The following is a 20713-nucleotide window of genomic DNA, read 5'->3' as shown; positions in this document are numbered from 1 at the left end:
AGGGGTTTCTGCTACCAGAATAGTATGGAGATTTCTTTTAAAAAGTAATACAAGGCTCAGATTTTGAAGCATAACATGCAGAAATTAAAGAACAAATTAATGCCTATACAACTGTATTCATAGCAATATGATTATATATGGCATATGAGGTTTATCACATCAAATGTGTTAGGTGGGAATAGATTTAGCTTCTTCTAAAACTGCGTCTTTGAAGTGAGAAAATTTTTTTTCCCTCAATTATGAAATGTTTCAGATGATTCAGCCATTTATTTTGCGAAGATCAAAGAGAGACGTTGAAAAGCAGCTAACAAAGAAATACGAACATGTGCTAAAGTGTCGTCTTTCTAGTCGACAAAAAGCTATGTATGAAGATGTCATATTACAACCAGGGTAAGGAATTAAAACAGTAAATAAAAAAGGCTGTCATTTTTGGTGCTTAAGCAAAATGATAAATGATTGTCATGGGTGGAGGTGTTTTAGGTTTTTTTCTGAATTTTTCCATTATGACCAGGGAATAGAATGTGATTACATTGTGAACTAAAATTATGGGCAAGTGATGCTATGGGCCTAATGAAAAACATGCATTTACCTCTGGAACCTAAAAGTCAAGTTGTAATGGTCAGGTTTGCTGCTATTTTGTTTTAAGATTTGTCTCTAATGAGTGGTTCTTTATTTTTTAAAGCCAGAAGTGTTTCTCCTCCCAGCCACCCATTTACTTGTGCTGTGATATCGAGTGGTATTGATAGGTGCCGGGATAAAACAGAAACAAAGTAGGCAGAGGATAGGGAGCTGGTTAGGTTGTAGTTGACTGTGAAGTAGCACTGGTCCTTAAGTTACATTTGGCACAGTGCTGCTTAAAATGCTCTAGAAAGACCTAGGTAAAATCTAAGCTTGTTTTAAGACTTTTGCATAACATACTGCATTGCACATTCTCACCTTGCTGATTTAGGGACATCTGCATGAAAGCTGTACTGAAATTGATGTATTTCTGTGTAAATTATTTGGTAGAACCCAAGAAGCCCTCAAAAGTGGACACTTCATCAGTGTCCTGCATGTCCTGATGCAGCTGCAACGGATTTGTAATCACCCTGATCTGATAAACCCTCGGCTTTCAAGTACCTCTTATGTATCAGAAACACTGGAATACAGAACTGCGTCTCTGGTACTGAGTGCCCTAGAAAGGGATATTTGGAAGGTGAGTAGAAAAGTAAACTGTTTTTTTCTCTCTTAGTGCCCTTGTAGAATTTCAGTACTTCATATTGTTTTCTTATACATCGTAAGTCTACCTGAAGTTTGTAAGTAGAAAGAATTCGCTACCTAGTGCGTATTTGCCACATCTCTTTTTTGTAATAGTAGTTTGAGCTTTTCAAGTGGTTTGTAATCAGTAATTTTGCATGAACTACTTGGGCAAAGAGAAATTATCTTTGCTTTCATCATACTCATGTTTGGAGGAATTTTCTGACACCGAAAACACTCTGGGTAGCACAGTGCTTATTTACGGCATTCTGTAATTTTCTTTCTGCTTTCAGTAGCTAAAGGAGAGCAAGACTTACTCTTTTTCACATAAGAGTAAACACTCTGATTCAATGACTAAATTAGTACACTTCTGTCAATCCATCTGAAGTACCGCTATTTGTGTTATCGTTAAAGAAGTGATCCTTTTTTGAGATAATCAAAGGAAATAATTGCATTAGAGAGAAGTATAGGTAATGGAGCAGATGAGGTAATCTTTTTGGTTGATCTTATTTCCGTCCTTCATATTTTTCTGCTCCTAAATTATATGTGTGCCTTTATAGTTTGGCATTTGAGCTCGATAGTTAACAAACACCTTCTAAGAGTTCTACTTAATTCTTTGGAAATTATGGTATTTGAATATGGTATATTGTTAAATTGCTTTGATTTCCATAACTGGCTAATGATTTCATTTCTTTTTCTACCGATGCTGATGTTTAAAAAGGTACTGTCAGCTTAAGATGTATTTCCAAGGTTCCTAGCCAGTTTTGGCTAATAATTAATAGTTCACTTTTTAAACTTACAGCATTTATTTCAAATTAAAAAGTAAAATATAGAAAGTGAATTCAGCATAGAACATAGAGAGAACTTAACTGTTCGAGTCATCACATAAAATAAACTTTATTTTACAATGTCCCTAGGAATCAGACCTGTCTCTTTTTGATCTCATTGGAATGGAAAACAAAATGACTCATTATGAAGCACAAATGTTGCCAAAACAAAAGGTTACTAGAAAGTTGATTGAAGAAATCTACAGCTCCCCTCCACCACCGGCTAGGCCCAACCCAGTGAAGCTCAAACCAAGCAGGTGCGTACAACTGCCCTCCTTTTAAGGTAGAATTACTGGAGGAAAATGGAGTTCTGTTGCTATGTTTACATAGCGTTTCTGGTAATGGATTCACACAAAACTTCAGACTTGACTTTGCATTTTATTATTCTGTTGCTTTCTTGTTTGCCCTTGAAAATAGGGATTCTATTCTAATAGTTTTTTGAGGCGTACAATTCCATTTGAAGTTTGTTTATGGATTTCCCATAGTTTTTACTTCATGAGCAGATGAATTTTATTCTTGGGGTCCTTGTTTATGGCAAGGGAGTGTTGTTTTGCAAAATCAGCATGGAAGTAATTCATCAAGACTAAGCTGGGCCTATAGTGTTAGCTGTGCTTGCAGTGTTATAAGAGAAGTACGAAGTTTTGTAGCAGTAGATTTTTTAAGAGTATTTCTCTCCTAGTGAAGTAGTGATCTCAAAGTAATGTGGAACTGTTTTTCTGATGCAAAGGAGCTGCCTGATGACCTGCCAGCATGTTGATGTCTCTCTGGAAATTATCTGAGAGCCCCATTCTTTTTCCAGATACCGGGCTGTTTAAGCTGTTTGCTGTAATTCTGATGCATCCTGCATTAAATAGGATGCATGGCAATGAAAGTTGTCTTCTTTCTCGGACTTAGCGAAATGACTTTATAGAATGTCCACACGTGAAGTTTGCTGAAGTGATGAGTCTTGCCAGCTTCAGTCACCTGCGAGAAAGAGATTAGCATCTGATGTGATCAGTTTATACTTTCCTCAGGTGCTAGAGTTTATTTTTAAAGGCCAAACTGTGATCTTCCTATAGCCTTTGACTTTTCCTATCTTTTCAGGTTGTTTCAGCCCGTTCAGTACGGTCAGAAGCCTGAGGGCAGGACTGTCGTTTTCCCAAGCACTCAAGTACAACGCACGGTGACCACAGCGACAGTAACTCAGCAGGGACAAGTACGAGGACGATCTCCCATAGCTACAGTGTCTTCAAATCAAGGTAAGAGAGTTAGCGCTGGGTTGGTTACCTTGAACCTCTGCATAGACGATACAAGTCAGTCTGTTCATGGAACTCCTTTTCCCTCTAGCTTAATGGTCTAGAATACTAATGGCTTAAAAATACCAACAGACTAATTGCCAGTAAATTTCCCTACTAGTTTCTACAGTACGATCTGCCAGTATAATGCAGAACTAAGCTTTGTGTAACCTAATTGTTAGCTATGGAGTAAATATGGCACAGTTGGTATTTAAACCCTGATCACGTGTAATGTTCTGTCAAAAATGGGAATTTACAGTGCTTTTGTGTGTTTATTTAAGCTTGAAACAATGCTTTCCAAATATGTAATGTTGTAAAAGTAGGGTGGAGTAGTAGGTGTGGATAGAAATCCCAGTCTGTAAGGACAAGCCGTTCCTGCAGCCATTTAATATCCTGTTGGAAGGTTTCTTTTTAATGCAGGTTGTTTAAAAGAGTGGAGTTAAAACCTCTAACAGCTTGCACAAACAACCCTTATTGATTGCAGCCGCAGCAGCACAGTTTCAGACAACTCAGGCTTCCACCAGTGCTCCACGACACCAGCCCGCAGCGACCTTCACCACAGCAACTAGCACAGCCAACCCTGTGAAACCGCGGGGCCAGACCTCTGCGCAGGCCTCTCAGCTGGGCCAGGCCCAGCCACAGGCCCCCTCGCACACCATCCAACAGAGTGTGCTGCCTCAGAGGCTGGTACTGACCTCTCAGGCCCAGGCACGGTTGCCTAGTAAGTGGCCTCCCCTTTCAAGGTTTCTCCCACCTTTGTACTACAATGAGGTTAAGTTACTAGGCACCCTAAAATGTGTACAGAATCGTTGTTTTTTTTTCACTCTTCTGATTAGCCTTGCTCAGTACGTTGCTTATGACCAAGGAAAATCGAAAATTGGATAAGAAACAATAGAATTGCTGTGGACATACATTAGTGGTGTCAACTTAATCTCCTATTTCTGCATGTTTCTTCTGCTGGCAAGACTTCCTTCAGACCAAATGTTTTAGCTCTATCCTAATTATTCCTTTCATGTTAAACACTAATCCATCTGCTAAAGGCCTCTCGCGGAGAGGAGCGTCGCAACTGTTAGGCAGAGAAAAGCGATGAGGCTTTGCTTTAAGGTTGTATGTGCACTGCCTATTAGCATGTGTATAGAGTACTGAGCACTGATGTATTAATTTTATCTCTGGGGTAATGCACTGCCTTTACAAAAGCTAAATTTTCATGCCAGTATTTTCTCAGTATCATAAAACTTAATGCTTAAATGCCTCTAACCTTTCTGCATTTAAATCACAAAAAGCTTGGTCCTTGTCATTTTAAAGCTTTTTGGTTTGTCTAAGTGCAGATCGCTTAATGTAAATCATACTTCGTCAGCAAATTTCAGGCCATTTCAAATGGGTATTTACAGTGCCACATGTGTGAATATTTTTGTCTCTTCCTTCAACCTTCGTTCGTGCTCTTGAAAAGGCAGTGAAAATCACTTTAATGTCTCTATTCGTTCTGTTACAAAGTGTCACATGAGTTTTCAGGTAGCTCAACTTTTTTGCTATTGAAAGTGATAACTTCTAAAATGTTGATGTTCTTACCCTTTAAACAATCAGCTTTTTTCCAGTTTGTCCAACAAATATAGAAAGCAATACCTGCTTAACTTTTATATGACACTTTTGATGCACTAAGTATAATTATGCATGGAAGGCGCTTCAGCACCAGTTTACTAACCAAAACTTAGAACTGTGAATATTGAACAACCCGCCTCCCGCTTTGGTTTTCTTTAATGCCTGTTTCCCTCCTTAACAGGTGGTGAGGTAGTAAAAATAGCCCAGCTGGCTTCTATAGCAGGAGCACAAGGCAGAATCGCTCAGCCAGAGACCCCTGTAACACTGCAGTTCCAAGGGAACAAGTTCACTTTATCACATAGTCAACTTCGCCAGCTCACTGCAGGGCAACCCTTGCAGTTACAAGGTACTTATTTCAAAACAGGGAGTTTTCCATTATTTAGAATGCTCGTTTTTTGATATGGGCAGCACGTTCCTTGTTGCTATATGTTAAGGAGGTTTTTCCATCCCTATTGCTTGTACTGTTCTGCTCTACCTGTTTTCTGTCCGTGTGAGAGAGGGATAACAAGGTAGCTCTGTTTTGAGAAATAAATGCCTATCAAATGAAAGACACAGTTACTTTCTTTTTCTGTGTTGTATTTCAACAACAGAAGATTTTATTATTGAATTTTTTTTCACATGGATGGAATACAGCAAAAGTAAGGTGAGGCATTATTTCAGATAAACTCCTGATGAGCAGAAACAGACAGAACTGAGGCAGACAAAACTGAGGACCTTCTCGGTGTGTTCTGAAATGGTGTAAATAATACTTCAAGATTGGTGTGCCTCTGAATTTTGACCCGACTATTACCCTGACCTGAATGCTACAATATATTTTGCCCTCAAATTTCCCTTCCTGGTGGTATGTGTGTTGGCAAATTCAGGAGAACCTGAAAATCTTGATTCTCTGTGGCCAACAAAATAAATAGAGGGAACGCTAAGTGAGGATTTTTTCGTTGATTGGATTTCATCTGAATTCCATGTAAAATACCTAGATTTAAAATGATCCCGACAACGTGGATCTCCTCTTTAACTATGAAGTCTTAAGTGGTTTCCTCCTATTGGATATTATGGAACTTTAAATCAGATTGGTGAATGAACTTGTCTGGGAAAATTTAACATGGTTTGAAACAGTAATGATCAGTTTGTAACAGTAGTGTCTTTTGCTAGAGAACACTATTTATTCTTTTCCACTCTATCAGTGTAATTTTTTAAAACTCTTCCATTGCAGGAAGTGTTCTTCAGATTGTTTCAGCACCCGGTCAGCAGTATTTGAGACCTCAGGGTCCAGTTGTCATGCAGACGGTTTCCCAAGCGGGAACTGTTCAGAACGCTCTGAACGCTTTAGGAAACCAACATCAAGCAGGTGTCCCAACTTCCACAGCAGTGACACAGCAAGGTAGGATTTCTAACCTGAAGAAATGTCTCTATCTAAACATTCAATTACTAAAATCACATTGATATATAACTCCCAAATTGTTATAGATTGTAATTCTGTAAATTGAGTTCAGAAGCAGGTAAAGTGTGAGGCAAATCCTTCTGATGTGTACTGGAATTTTAGATAATTTTTCAGTACAAACTTGAGAGAGCTTGAAACTGTATTAAATATATTGAAATTTTTTTACCAGTTGTGTCTTAGCTCAGATTTTTGTGGGAAGAAGTGAGTTTGAAATACTTTGTTGCTTTTTTCAAAGACAGGTCAGGGTGATTATTTTTTATACTGACAGAGAACGTCCAGCAGTTCCACATTGATTTTGCTTTTATCTAATTTTCTTTGCTTCTCTATCTAATCAAGCTACTATTTTCCCTTTCCCTCTGCAAATACTGCTTAGGTATTTGGTGCCTTGCTGCAAATGTGATCAGTTACTTGCTTAAAAACACAATCAAGATGTTGATCAAAAAACAACAGAGAAATTGCTGTCTAGGATGCAATTACAACAAAACAGCAGTTTGTTAAATGATGATAAATGCAATGCTAGGAGTTCGTTCCCTGGAAATGGCCATCTGCTGTAATTTTCTCTGGATATAAACCGTTCCCTCAAACCAGACTGTTTACTGCTCCTTTTTGATGTATTAATGTGCCCTTGAAGTTCATATTTTGACTTTCTGAAGAGTAAACATCTCATCGTAAAAAGGGGAGATGAAGCTTCAACAGCCTCCCAGTTCCTGGGAGGTAAAGGATTTCTGTCATAAGTTTGGAAGATCTGTGGCTCAAATGTTTCACTCTCCAGCTCTGATTACATTACAGGTACTCCTAATATGGCCACAGTTCAGAATGAAAATTGATGTAAGATTTCTACAAAAATGCACGCATCTCACTACTCTCATGATGGTAAAAAGAGAGCTCCGTTAAAAGCAGTAATAACTAAAGTACTGTTTCCAACTGATAAAAGAAAACATTATTATTTTTGCTGTTCATCTTTGGAGGAAGAAGCATATTGGAAATACTTATTTTGACTTTCTGAATTACTTTGGGTGATTGGAAACCATAATTGCTGGGCTCACATGTAGCTGTGTTGTAAAATTGGATTTATACTGGCTCTCTGTATTAGCTTGTTTGTAATAAAAATGTGGAAAGGCAAAGCTTAAACCTCTGCATACTCCTTGGAGTCTATTATTCTTAACAGGCAGGTGCTAGCCCTTTCATTAACTTGAATGCAATTCTTCATGCGTGTATTGACTCGCCACTAAATGCAGTTTCGCCGTGACTAGTGGCGGGTTGTGCTGCTTTTCTAGTACGAACAATCAGTGCTGATGAGCAATGCGTTTTGGCTGAGATAGAAACCTATATGTCCTATCAAGAAAATAACTGCTACACAGTGTCTGTAGTCTGCTGGTACATGAAGGGTATTACTGTAGTTTCGATCAGTTTACTTGTGTGGAATGTTCTTATTACTTTAGTTAGCAGTATGGGAAAACATCTGCTCGCAGTTGAATTCACAAGAATGCTACTGTGAGATTCCGTCGTATAGTTTCATCAATTTGTAGATATACTGAATTCATATGTTTTCTGAAAAATCTTAGATGATTTGCTTAAGATAAATTAGAGCAATCTTTTCCTGATTTAGAGTATAACTTCTAAATGTTAATACCTATTGCAGTATACATGACATTTTGAATAAACTATGAATGCAGCAGGTCTTTGTGCAACGCAAAGTAAAATTCCATTGATCTATCTTGGATTTTTGTGAAGACGGTGTAAATATCTGTCAGATATCTGATATGTAACAAAGTACAAATTTGCAATACCTAATGGACATTTAGACTGAAAATTTGTTGGCAATTATGATGTGTTAAAGCTATGAAATGCTGCTTATTGAAAGTAATAAATGAAACCAATCTTCAGAAGAATAAATATATAAACACAAAGTTTATCCTCAGTTTGTATTCCAGGTAGAACTGCAGTTACTAATTTGTCATCTGGTGACATGGGAGCAGCGTTAAAACCAACACCTACACATGGACAATTGCAGGTACTTAATTTTTTTTTTCTTATGGAAACACAACTTTTCAGGATTGATACTAAGTCCATGTAATAGTCGGAAGCTATAATTTACAGAGCTGGAATTAATTAGGAACTTTGATGATTACAGATAAGGTAAAAAAAAAGCAACTTTTGTCAGTGTTTCAGGTTGACAGATCCGATGCATTTCCATCTATAATCCATAGTTTAAAATAAATTCTGATGTATAAAAGCAGCTTTCTTGTGCTGTGATAGCAGACAGGTTCTTATAACTAATATATTGTAATTATGTAGTAATGCATAAATAAAGGAACATAAGATTTTCTATGTTTTGAACACACAGGCAATTGGGCAAATTTTTATAGATTTCTAATCTTAACAAGTTTTTAGAAAAGGTACTCAAGCAACCTATAAAGCATAGGGAAATACCAAGTATATGTTAAACTGTGCAAGAACCTGCACCTTATCAATATTAATGTGTTAATTGAAATGTCCCAAATATAAATGATTAATTCTGTTTTATTTCCAAAACTATGAAAATGGACTTTAAAAAAAGCAAGAGGATACTAAACTAAGATAGAATTGACTCCTTAATATGAATTGAACTTAGCTGTAGTCTTCAAATTTTATCTGAAATTTACACCTTTTGTGAATGATCTAAGTAGTTGATATAATCTAGGATGTTGGTGGTATAAAGCACACAGTACTCTGATCCTGATAGCTTCATTCTAAAGAAACTCAATTTCCTAAGTGATTGTGATGAGCAGCAAAGGTTTTTTTTCAACTTTTCTTGGCAAAGGAAACATATGAAGAAAAGAACCGGCTTTTGAAGGAGCGCCTGGACAGAATATTTTCTGGCAATGAGCGCCGTTGTTCACGGGCCCCAATGTATGGCAGAGACTTGCTGAGTGTTTGTTCTTTGACTGGTGAAAGAAAGCCCTCTCAGCTGTCTTCCAGTGAAGACAACAGTTGGAGGTGGGCTGGCTTTGTGAACTGTTGCCTTTCTTCAAGTGCCTCTGGAGGCCCAAGTAACCCATTGCAAGAAATGATCCTGACTTCGGTTCAGCAACAAGAATCTCTAAAGGATGTTGTTAATAGGTAATGTGTGACTCTGCCTTGTAAGCCTTCACCACATTTAGTTATTTCTTAAACAGTCCTTTTCAAAAAAGCTTTAAAACCTTGTTTCTGTTCATGAGCTTGTTTGGTTTAGACTGATTTATTTAGCAGTAAATGATACGCAGTATGAACTTAAAAATAACAGTCACTTCTGTTTCTTTTAGGATCTTTATAATAAGAGTTTTCAGTGCCTCATTCCTAATTTCAAGCCCAAATTTAGCTAACTATACTTCAGCTGATATTCTTATGCTTTGGATTTATTTCCAAGTAGGTACCTATTGGAGCCAACCAACAAGAGTTAAGACACAGAGATGTAGGCAGAAGCTAGTTTAGCTAAAGCTGACATTTAGTGGATTGTGTGCAGAGCAATAGCTGCAGTTTTCTAGAAACATCAAATGCAATTAGAACTCCTCAAACCTTTTTGAATTGCTTTTAGTAAGTTTGGTATGGGTGTTTCTTGTGTTTGAACTCCAGTGACTGAATACAGTGGTCACAGTGCAAACACCTTACAGAAGCTATCATCAAAGCAGACAAAATGATAAAGGGAGATAGAGAATATTAACCCTTTGAAGGTATGCAGCACTTACAAAGTCACTTTTACGAAGTGCTTAGATAATAGTGTAAAATTACATGGTTGACAGGCCGAAAATTATTGCTGCAGATGATCATTTTGTATGTAACTTTTAAAACTGGTATTCCCTTGTTCTGATGCTTTTCACAGGGCTCTCTTCGTATTGCCAGCTGCAGTTGCTGCTCCCCCATGTTTGTATGTAGCAAATCCCCCCCCTTCATATAGTCACAGATTGAAACTCCTTAAGCACAGCCTTAAGCAGAAGGCAGCTCCACACTTGCATCAGTTGCAACAGATTACAACTCCTCACTTGCTACAGTTCCCTGACCTCCGGCTGGTGCAGTATGACTCAGGTAAAGGAGAACATTTGGTGATAATATTTCGGTAACCTCCTGTTTCACAGGAATGGAATGTCTATATAAAATGATTATTGGTTTTCTTGTCTGAAATATAGGAAAATTAGAAGCTCTTGCTGTCTTGCTTCAAAAGTTGAAATCTGAAGGGCGCCGTGTGCTGATTTTGTCTCAGATGATTCTGATGTTGGACATACTGGAATTGTTCCTGAATTTCCATTTCCTCACGTTTGTGAGGATTGATGAATATGCCAACCATGAACAACGGCAGGTAAGTTTGCTCTAACGGTTGTCCACTGGCACAGCAATATGTGCTGCTCAGGCTTTTATATGCTACAGCAAGGGAAGGAAATTTGCCTTGTTTCTTACCCATTTTGAAACACTTGACTTGTTTTTGTCTGTTTGTTTATTAGGCTATAATGAATTTGGTTTGGTATTTTATTTTGATGTATCATTTATTTACTCCTTGCTTTTATTCTGTTTATGTAGGAACTGATGAAAATTTTCAACAGAGACAAGCGCATTTTCTGTGCCATCCTTTCGTCTCACAGTCGTTCCACTGGAGTCAATCTTGTTGAGGCAGACACCGTTGTGTTCTATGACAATGATCTAAACCCAGTGATGGATGCAAAAGCTCAGGAATGGTGTGACAGAATTGGGAGATGTAAAGATATCCATATATACAGGTGATGGTTAGGATCAATGACCACTCTTTAACATGCTTCAATGTAAGGTTAATTCAGATAGGGCTGCTCTGTATGATCTGAAATAAAGTGGAAACAGTGCAGAAAACTTCATCTCACTTCAATAAAAAAGATGCCAGGTTATCATATGAAAATGTGGTATTTCTTAACCCCAAATGTAGTTAATGAATCATACTTGCATGGGTTTTGTCTGTTAGTTTACATGGAATTTTTTAAGTGAGGTGTTTTTTGATTTTTTTTAAGTTGTTTTTTTTAAATTACACTTATTGTTAAAAGAAAGCTTTAAAGTAGAGGTGCTAGTATGTGTTTTGAACTGGCCCTGTACCAGAACTAAAGAAAAACCCCACAAACCACCACATTTTAAAAGTTCAGTGTTATTGTCTAAGGGCAATTTCTCTTTTTGTTTCCGAAAGCTGTTTTGGAAATGACTTACCAGATGCTATTCTTTTCTTTTTCCTTTTTTTTTTAGGCTTGTCAGTGGTAATTCTGTAGAAGAGAAGCTTTTGAAAAACGGCACAAAGGACTTGATCAGAGAAGTAGCTGCTCAGGGAAATGACTATTCAATGGCCTTTTTAACACAGGTAAGTTAATACTCAAAATACGTTCAAACACCTGTGTTGCAGCGTTTAACAAATTCAGGCATCTGCGTTGGAGTGTTTAATAACAGTTTAGTAGAAATCTATTTGGGCTAGAATTGATAGGTAAGCATATTAGATTTCATGATTGCTTGAACTTAGGCGTTAGGACCACATTCTCAAATACCGTCTGTCTGCTCGTGTTCCGTTACTTGCATAGTGACGCACAGGCATCGCCTATGCGACTTCATGTATTCTGGTTTCTTGCACCCTGCTGCAAAATTCTGCAGAGCTTGTAAGGGTGAAGGTTTCAAGAACTTCAAAAACGTGAAATATAAAGTTTTGGTATTTAGTGAGATAGACTCTCAATTGCTGCTCTGAAGATGCAGAAGACAGTGACTGCCCTGATGAAGCTAGTTCATCCCCTTTTGGCACTCCCAATATGGTGGTGCAGTATGAGACAGTGTGTATTTCTGCTTTTCCTATATATGAACTGTTAACACTTTATTCTACTCTGTCCTACAGAAGAAAGTTACAGAAGAGAAAACGGACAATTTTCCAGAAATAATAGATAGAGGTTTATTTTTTCTTTAGTCAATCCATAGTTTATAAGGTCACTTGAACCTGAGCTAATTCAAAGTTATATAAAAAAAAAATGGTCTTGAAAGCTGAATGTACTTCTCTTTTTTTTTTTTTTTTTCCTTCTACTTACCAAGCAAACAATTCAGGAATTGTTTGAGGTTCATTCTCCTATGGAGGATTCTGGATTTAGAGTGAAAGCAGAAGAATTTGTAGTACTTTCTCAAGAGCCATCTCCAGCAGAAAATATTTCGCCTAAAGTTGCAAGACCATTCATAGAGGTAATTATTAACACATACATTAAAAATATAGCTGTGCAACATTAGTATAAAACAGCTGCCTTTTTTTTTGGGGGGGGGGTAAATTCTGTCAGTCTCTTTTCCTGGTAGCTTTATGTTGTTTTGTCATTTTCCTTGTAAAAAAACTTCCAAAAGCCCACAGTTGAGTTCTGTACTTTCTGGGGACTTTCTCTTGCTTCAGCAGAGACTTATTCCAGAAATTTGTGTTGGATTTCAGTGAACTTCTCATGGGGTTTCTTACCATATTTTTGAAGTCTTCATTATTTTTAAAATATGTCTTTCTGGAAGGCCCTCAACAGTATTGAACAAGAGGATGAGGAGTCAAATGATCGCATACAAGAAATAGGACCTGAATCAAGCATTGAACCTTTAATCACAGAGCTCTGCGAGACAAAATACAATGAAGAGCCCTCACAGCTGCAGCAGTTGGTTGCTGTTGTGGATCAGGTACCATGACTTTCCATGAATATTTGGTTAAAAAGTAAAGTTTAGTTCAAATATTTCAGTTTCTTTGCAGTCTGGCCTTAAAGCAACTTTGTTGTCTATGGGATTGATACTCCCATTAAATGGATGGGAAATCTCCTACTGACTTAAGATGTTAAGCCATCAGAGAAGGAGACTAGTTTTAAGGAGAGGTTTGGTACACTCTCCTTCAGGAAACATTTCTTTTACTATCCTCAATGCTAACTTTTTTTTTCCCTTGATACGTTCTCTCAGCTGACTCCAATTGAGAAGTATGCTTTGAATTATTTAGAACTCTTCCACGTTTCAGTTGATGAGAATGAGCCACGGTTGAATGAGGTAAAACAACAAATCTTTCTTTTCCATGTTGTGCTGTCGCAGTATGTACAAGCAGATTTACATTTTCAATGTCAAGTGGAAGTTTCTCCAATGACGTGGAATATATTGTAGCCACTTCTGTGATCTTCTCTTGCTATGCTTTATGAACACTGGAATGCCTTAGAGAGAGCTTATTATTTTGGGATTCTCTTGGTTTAAGCAGGTGTCAGTTCTTAATTTCTTTTTTATAAAGTGGGAATGACATTCTTCAGCACAGCTCAGCAAATATTTGTTGTACTCCATTGATAGCAGGGGAAAAAATTTCATTAATTCATTGAGCCTGCTTATTTGGGTAAAGGGGTTGTGTCCTGGTTGTCTTGATTGTTTAAGGGAAATTCTGAGTTTGCTTTATTTCGAGGGTTTAAAGAACCTCAACAGAGACCAAAAATCCTTTTTTTAAATGATTGTGAAAGTATCTGTTAAGAAATTGTTATAAGATTTCTGTGCCTGAAAATGTCAAAGTTTGTCTGTAAAAATACAAACTGATAACTTTTAATCTAGTGTCTGTTACTGCATAAAGTTTATAAGGAGTCTGAATCTCATCTAGATGGAATTGAAAACTGCAAAGAAAGCATGGGAAGTCCAGCATATGAAGGAGTTAAAGGAAAAAGAGCAAAAAATGCTTTGGGAGGATGAAGAGGAACTTCTAACGTACACTCGGGAGGATGCATACAATAAAGTAATTCCTGATTAGTCTTGTTTTTCTTAATAGTGTATTTCTTAACAGTTGTTCTGAGAATACCTTTTCCTTCAGGGTTCAGTTGGATCATTTGAACTGTATTCTCTTTTTGCTGTGTAGGAATATGTCTATGAAGGTCCAGATGGACAAACCGAAATAATGCCAGTAAGTAAAAGTAACACCAGGCAGCCTAAATAGGCTTTTTATTTTTTGAAACATAAAGATTAGTGGAGAGATAATAGTGCAATAACTACAAATTTTGTTCTGTGCAGCTTTGGACTCCTCCCACTCCACCTCAGGATGACAATGATATCTACATTGATTCTGTTATGTGCCTGATGTATGATACCACCCCTATTCCAGAATCAAAGTTGCCTCCAGTGTATGTCAGGAAGGAACGTAAACGACACAAAACAGATCCATCTGGTAAATGTTTGTTCAAAACTGTTCTGAGATTTATTGCTGAAAGTTAAAAAAATTGGGGGATTTTTCATACCTCCTACATGTCTGGTCCAGTAAAGATCAAATTTGCGGGTTTGAAGAGATGGAAATTCTTGTCTCACCATGGTCTTGAAGCAATAGAATCACTGGAAGCCCTGGTTCTTACAGTGTGTCTTTCTATTTCGACATATAGATGTCCTTTTAAAAGGACAATTTTAGAAAACAGTCATTCTACTACGTGAGTTAGGACAAGGCTGGTCTTACTTTATACTAGGCTCTGTTTAGTTACTGACAATACGCTTTTAAGAGGCAGCAGGGAATACTCTGTACACATGTAGAAGCATTTTGCGGCTATAAGTAGGAGAAGAATCAAAGAACGGTAGTAACTATTTACCAAGAATGCTTTTTTTTTTGGTCTTAGCTGCAGGTAGGAAGAAAAAGCAACGTCATGGAGAGACAGTTATTCCACCTCGTTCACTTTTTGATCGAGCAACTCCAGGAATGTTGAAAATGCGCCGAGAGGGCAAAGAGCAAAAGAAAAACATCTTGTTGAAACAACAAACGCAGTTTGCAAAGCCTTTGCCGACTCTTGTCAAACCAGCTGCTGAGGCTGGTCAGGATAATCCAGAGTGGTTGATAAGTGAAGACTGGGCACTTCTGCAGGTCAGATGATACCTGCACTTTCTGCTGTTATTATTTATTGTATTTTTGCTTCTAATTTCAGAAATGGCCCTTTCTGCACTTTATCTCTTCAGGGTTATTTCTAATTCTTAATGGTTAGTTTGGCATTTTGCTGACATAACTCAGAACAGATTGGCTATCCTTTGTGTTCCTCTAAGGATAAATGAAAGGTTAAACTACAGAATGCATGATTAAGTCCTATTTTTGTTGTAGAGACCACTTACTACTGTGTTCCATATTAGTTGTGCTGGCTGAACGTTGGGTAATGCCCCTAAGGTTCTCCCCACCTTTGAGAAGAGAGCAGCACTTGAATGGCAGCTCTCTGTTCCTCTTATACCAAGTGTTTTCTTGCACATCAGTCTGCATGATAGCATTTTATGCTTATTTATTCTCTGTGAATGTAGGTGAACCCATAGCCTGAGCCCTAAGCTATCTGTATCATTGTAGTAATGGTGTGTGGACACATGCAGATAAGGGTAGGTTTGGAAGATTGGAATGATTTGTCATCTGAAGCTTTTGTACCTTTATGTATTGTAGGCAGTGAAGCAGCTGCTGGAGCTTCCTTTAAATCTTGCTGTTGTATCGCCAGCACACACTCCCAATTGGGACCTTGTTAGTGATGTTGTTAACTCATGCAGCAGAGTCTATCGCTCACCAAAACAATGCCGAAACAGATACGAAAATGTCATTATTCCAAGGGAAGAAGGAAAGGTGAGTTTACATAGAATGATGCGTCTTTTTTTACCTTAAGTTTGTAGAGTTTTTTTTCCTTATCTCCGTAAACGCTTGTTTTTTGTTAAATGTTTCAACAGTGTAAATAAATAACTTTTAAAAGATTTATAAAATTATCCTCATCAGGATTTCCACTTATTTTATGTGATTTCTTTGAAAAGAAAAAGCACCTGAACAAAATCTTCCACAAAAGATCATCTAACTTTCCTTCTTATTTTACAGCTAATGTACGAAGCTAATCCTAAAAAGAAGACAAAAAGTATTTATAAGGTGTGCATTGGTATTCTTTCAAAATCAAATCTAGACACTGTGGTATTTAGCAGCAATGGAGGTGGGCAGATAATTCATATGAGATCCATGTTGAGTGTTACTTGAGTTCTGAAACATCAATTAAAATTCCAAATTTATTTTTCCTTTCTTTGTTGATACAGTGGATTGACACCAGACTTCAGCTTTTGGATTTGGTAGATAAATTTTAAATCATGCAAGAAGTTTGTGATTTCATTTAAACTGTAGTGGGTATTTTTCCACCTAACAACCACCATGTAACTTATCCTGATTATTTTGATGGTACTTAAGATCTGTAAGAATGTACTTCATGCTAGGGTCTAAGTGGATTACAAATATATAGTGAATTTAATGCTTGAAGCGCCTTTTAGTAAATGAGGATGATAGTATGCTACAGAAACAAAAATAAATTCCATGATTATAAACAACTTCTTCCAAACCATACAGCAATTTAGTGACAGAACTGGGTAGAGAATCTAGAACTTCTGGCTGTAGTCCCATTCTCTGACTAATAAGCAGGTTTGTCCCTGAGTGGCAGTTTCTACTTAGGAGAAGCCAAATGTTAGAATGGCATGGTGTGTTGGATGTTAACATAGCTTTGTTGGGAGAGCAGTGCAGTGATGTTTTTTTTTATATTATGTGTGCGCTATGCATAACTATAAACTAATGGGCTCTTGGTTTGGGTACTGAATTAAACTTGCAAAATCTAAACTAAAGCAAAGATTCTTTTTCAAATTAGAGTTTGCCATTTTGTATGTCCCCAAGTGCTGATGCCAGTGTGACCGTGAGAACCGCTCCTTATTTTGCTCTTTCTTTATATATTTCCCATAGAGTTTTGTGTAACAGTAAGTTATCAGTGACACGAGGCAGAAACCAGTCTGTGATAGATATGTTGGCGTACGTTTTTAAATAATCTACAAGTGCACCATGTGTTTATACATAGACAAAATGCCATGTGGGTGTGTTCACAGTTGAAAGTTGGTTTGTTTTCATTTTTTAGACTAAAAACAGTCGCCCACTTCGTACCAATCAGATCTATGCTCAAGATGAGGGTGCCACCCACACGCAACTTTATACTAATCATTTTGAGATGATGAAAATGATTGCAGGGAAAAGAAGTCCACCTATCAAACCTCTGTAAGTTTAACTGGGATCATTCGATCTCCTTGTCACCACAGATCTCCTGGAAACTGAGTTCTGAATTGCCCTTGCAACTGAGAGTTATTTTGCACTCTGTTTCAAGCTGCTGTTTTGTTTTTCTGTTCTGGATCTCTTTCCTTGCATCCTGGCTTTCTGTCATTGGAACATCTTCATATTTCATGTCTATGGGTTACCTTTTACTCACTGCATGAATTTTTTTTGCGCGATTAAGAGCAGAAGAGCACTCAGGTTTTTTAATCTACTTTAGAAACAACACTTTCCATTTGCCTGAATTGTAAACATTTTGATGTCTATGCTCTTTAGTAGTACCTTGTTTTCTATGTATATTCTGCAGTAACTTTTTCTGTATTCATTTAATAGTTACTCTGAGACTTTCTTATAATGTCTATCTGTATGCAGGCTCCAGTACTGACGGGAATATCATGAAAACTTCACCAAAACTGCTGTGTCATCCACTAAAACATGTGAAATTAAATATTGTTTTTAAGTTTTTTCTGTTTCCAGTAATACAGTTCTGCTCAATTTCAGACTTGGCATGAATCCTTTCCAGAAGAATCCAAAGCATGCATCAGTGCTTGCAGAAAGGTGGGCACTCTTTGTCTTAAAGGAGTTATGAATTGCATAAAAGTGCTTTTTTTCTTTTCTTTTTTTAACTTTCAGTTATTTCTTTTTAACAATTGTGAGCTTTGTCTTATCATTGTTTCTAGTGGAATCAACTATGATAAGCCGCTTCCTCCAATTCAAGTTGCATCCCTCCGAGCAGAACGTATTGCAAAGGAGAAAAAGGTACGGTCTCCATCTCAGCTATACATATGACTGCAGTAATTAACAAATTAGACAACAGAGGAAGTATGAGAAAAGCTGCCTTCTGGGAGAAGTTTGGCGGTACCATAGATGTTATGGGCAGCTGCAAATTGTTCATGAACTAGTGTTTAGATATCCAAGGTCCAAAGTGGGACCTTTCCTTGGGCCTGTATGTCACACTCATACTCATTGTTTAGAAGCATCTTTTTGGAAAACATACTAAAACCATGCAAAAATCTTGTTTTATTCTTGACCTTTCTGTAGCCTCCTTTCTTATATTATTCAGAAAGAGATACTTGTCCTTGCTTGTTGATGGTAAATAGCTTGTTGTGCTATGCTCTTAGCTATATAACTGTGCAGATAGCTTGTAGTTTGAAACTAGTTAGGTCATGTAACTTGGAATCAGAGAGTTACAGTGAAGACAGATTTGTATGCGGTCTCTGCACACACGTATATACTACATGCTTAGAATTAAAGGGTTTTTGTTTGTTGTTTTGTTTTTAAAAAATACATCCTGATTGTTACATGCACTGTTTTGAAGACTATGAAGCTCACACTTTGATTTCCTAGGCTTTGGCTGAACAGCAGAGGGCACAGCAACAGACAGGTCCACAGCCTCAGCAGCAGCAAGCTGGCCAGCAGCAAGCTCAGCAACCAGCTGTACAGCAAGCACAAGCCCAGCCTCAGCCGCAGGCTCAGGCACAGGTAGTTCAGCAGCCACAGGCAGTAGTGCAGACTGCAGTAACTACTGTGGCCAACACAGCAGTATTGGTAAGAAAGGGAGGGCTTGGTGCCTCTGATGTAGTAACTTCAGTTCTTCTGTGTGTACTGTATTTGCGTGTTTTATTTTTTCTGGAAAGAGAGAATTTTAGGTCAGTGTAGTGAGATAAAAACTATTTCTTTCTTTCTTTTTTTTTTCCTGAGTATGCTGGTATCTTCTTTTCTGCTCATTTATTATGACTGTGTTTGTACCATTATAGCAATAGGTCTTGGCATTCTGAAGTGGAAAAACACCATGTTCTTTGCAAAGATTTTTTGCCTTTTTCAGTTTAGACTTTGATTTAATTTAATCAAAGTCTGAGCAAATACATTTACACAGTCAGTGAACAGTGTTGTAGAGAGAACTTGGACAATAAAGAGAATGTAGCTGTAAGAGCTACTTTGTTAAAGTAGCTTAAAAAAACAAAGCTTTATTAACCTTTGCAAGGCGAGTGGAATATGGCATCCTACAGGACCTATGGTTGTTTTATTGCAAATCTGTGCATAGTTTTCACGGCTTCCTTAAATCTAGAGTCTGTTTTAATGAGTCTGATGACAGGTCTGGGGCTTTTGTTTTTAAAGCCAATCCAGTTTGCATACTAATGTTTGCAGGCAGTGGTGATTTTATTTTGCCTGTTGAAGGGCAAGAATACTACAGCTTTTACAGAAAGAGAGAGAGGATGGGTTCTGACCCATAAGTATTGCTGTGTATCTACTGTTCAGTGATGTTCATGTATTGGTTGTCTGTGGTGCACCAGAGTAATATATTGCTCCCTTCTGCTGACAAGGATGTCAAATGACCAGTATTTACCAAACATTTGACTGGTCTCTAGTTGCTTGTTAGTGTGTCAGAATCCTAATATATACATCAGTTGTGGTTGATATGTAAAATGAATGAACAACTGCAGAAGTATCTGTGCATTTTAGTGCATTTTTCTTATTTTGTCACTTCTGGAGTACAGCATTGTGTTAAACAGCATAGTAGCATAAGAGCTCTATTCAGTTTTCTTTTATTGCTTTTCTGAACTGTTACCTCAATTGTCTTCTGAATAGGCGGGCACAATCAAAACAGCAGTTACGGGGACAAGTATACAGACTGGTAAGAAGACTTTATAATTAGGCATTGGAGATGATAGGACATTTGGATTTTCATTTTTAGAATCTCACATTTAATCCTGGCTTGCTTTCAGCTACAGTGAGTGGAAATGTCATAGTGAATACCGTTGCTGGAGTCCCTGCTGCTACCTTTCAGCCCATCAATAAACGTCTGGCTTCACCTGTTATACCCGGAACGTTGGCTGTGAGTAGATCACATCACTAATTGTGTCCCTGGACTGATCTTGGTTGCATGTTTCATCAGCATATCTGTTTTCTTCTTTAGCTTTCTGTGTTACCAGAAACTCTGCTTCTTGCAAATTTCGTGTGCATCACGTGATTCTGTATCAAACCCCTCTCCCTTACCAGAATATCAGAACACACTGGAACAGTTTATCAGAAAAAAGTGCCTAATAGATACTACTGTTAAAAACAGCTCGTAGACAAGTGCTGTCATAGGCAATGTATTATGTCATTATCATTTCCAGCCTGTAACTGTTTTGTGCTTTGTTAATTATGATTTTTATTATTATTCTAATGGTTTAAGTCTATGGAAGATAAAGCAAAAAATTGAAAGGTAGTAAAATCAAATTTCTGTAATGTAGTTGAGGGTTTGGTGATCAGCCTGTTTGAAAAAGATATAACTAGGGGCTGATTA

At 37.5% G+C, this 20713-nt stretch overlaps 1 protein-coding gene across 21 annotated transcripts in view; it reads left to right on the top strand.

Annotated features, from left to right (window-relative positions):
* Positions 1-20713, top strand: part of EP400 (E1A binding protein p400) — a 49781-nt gene that overhangs the window by 21607 nt on the left and 7461 nt on the right. For 5 of the 21 annotated variants that reach the window (XM_075168074.1, XM_075168071.1, XM_075168078.1 and 2 more), the window contains 28 exons: positions 254-390; positions 1009-1195; positions 2154-2320; positions 3147-3301; positions 3822-4058; positions 5118-5282; positions 6147-6314; positions 8297-8388; positions 9178-9476; positions 10216-10418; positions 10520-10689; positions 10908-11104; positions 11592-11703; positions 12414-12557; positions 12864-13022; positions 13293-13376; positions 13963-14094; positions 14215-14259; positions 14367-14520; positions 14957-15198; positions 15754-15927; positions 16171-16218; positions 17237-17373; positions 17926-17982; positions 18105-18183; positions 18772-18972; positions 20014-20059; positions 20151-20260. In XM_075168074.1, the coding sequence (XP_075024175.1) occupies positions 254-390; positions 1009-1195; positions 2154-2320; positions 3147-3301; positions 3822-4058; positions 5118-5282; positions 6147-6314; positions 8297-8388; positions 9178-9476; positions 10216-10418; positions 10520-10689; positions 10908-11104; positions 11592-11703; positions 12414-12557; positions 12864-13022; positions 13293-13376; positions 13963-14094; positions 14215-14259; positions 14367-14520; positions 14957-15198; positions 15754-15927; positions 16171-16218; positions 17237-17373; positions 17926-17982; positions 18105-18183; positions 18772-18972; positions 20014-20059; positions 20151-20260 (4101 nt within the window). Of the gene's footprint in view, positions 1-253; positions 391-1008; positions 1196-2153; positions 2321-3146; positions 3302-3821; positions 4059-5117; positions 5283-6146; positions 6315-8296; positions 8389-9177; positions 9477-10215; positions 10419-10519; positions 10690-10907; positions 11105-11591; positions 11704-12413; positions 12558-12863; positions 13023-13292; positions 13377-13962; positions 14095-14214; positions 14260-14366; positions 14521-14956; positions 15199-15753; positions 15928-16170; positions 16219-17236; positions 17374-17925; positions 17983-18104; positions 18184-18742; positions 18973-20013; positions 20060-20150; positions 20261-20713 lie in introns of those variants that run through there. The other 16 variants (XM_075168075.1, XM_075168090.1, XM_075168087.1 and 13 more) reach the window with 12 other exon arrangements.

This window comes from Calonectris borealis, chromosome 18, assembly GCF_964195595.1.
Source record: "Calonectris borealis chromosome 18, bCalBor7.hap1.2, whole genome shotgun sequence".
Classification (NCBI taxonomy): domain Eukaryota; kingdom Metazoa; phylum Chordata; class Aves; order Procellariiformes; family Procellariidae; genus Calonectris; species Calonectris borealis.
This window is presented reverse-complemented; position numbering and strand designations above follow the sequence as displayed.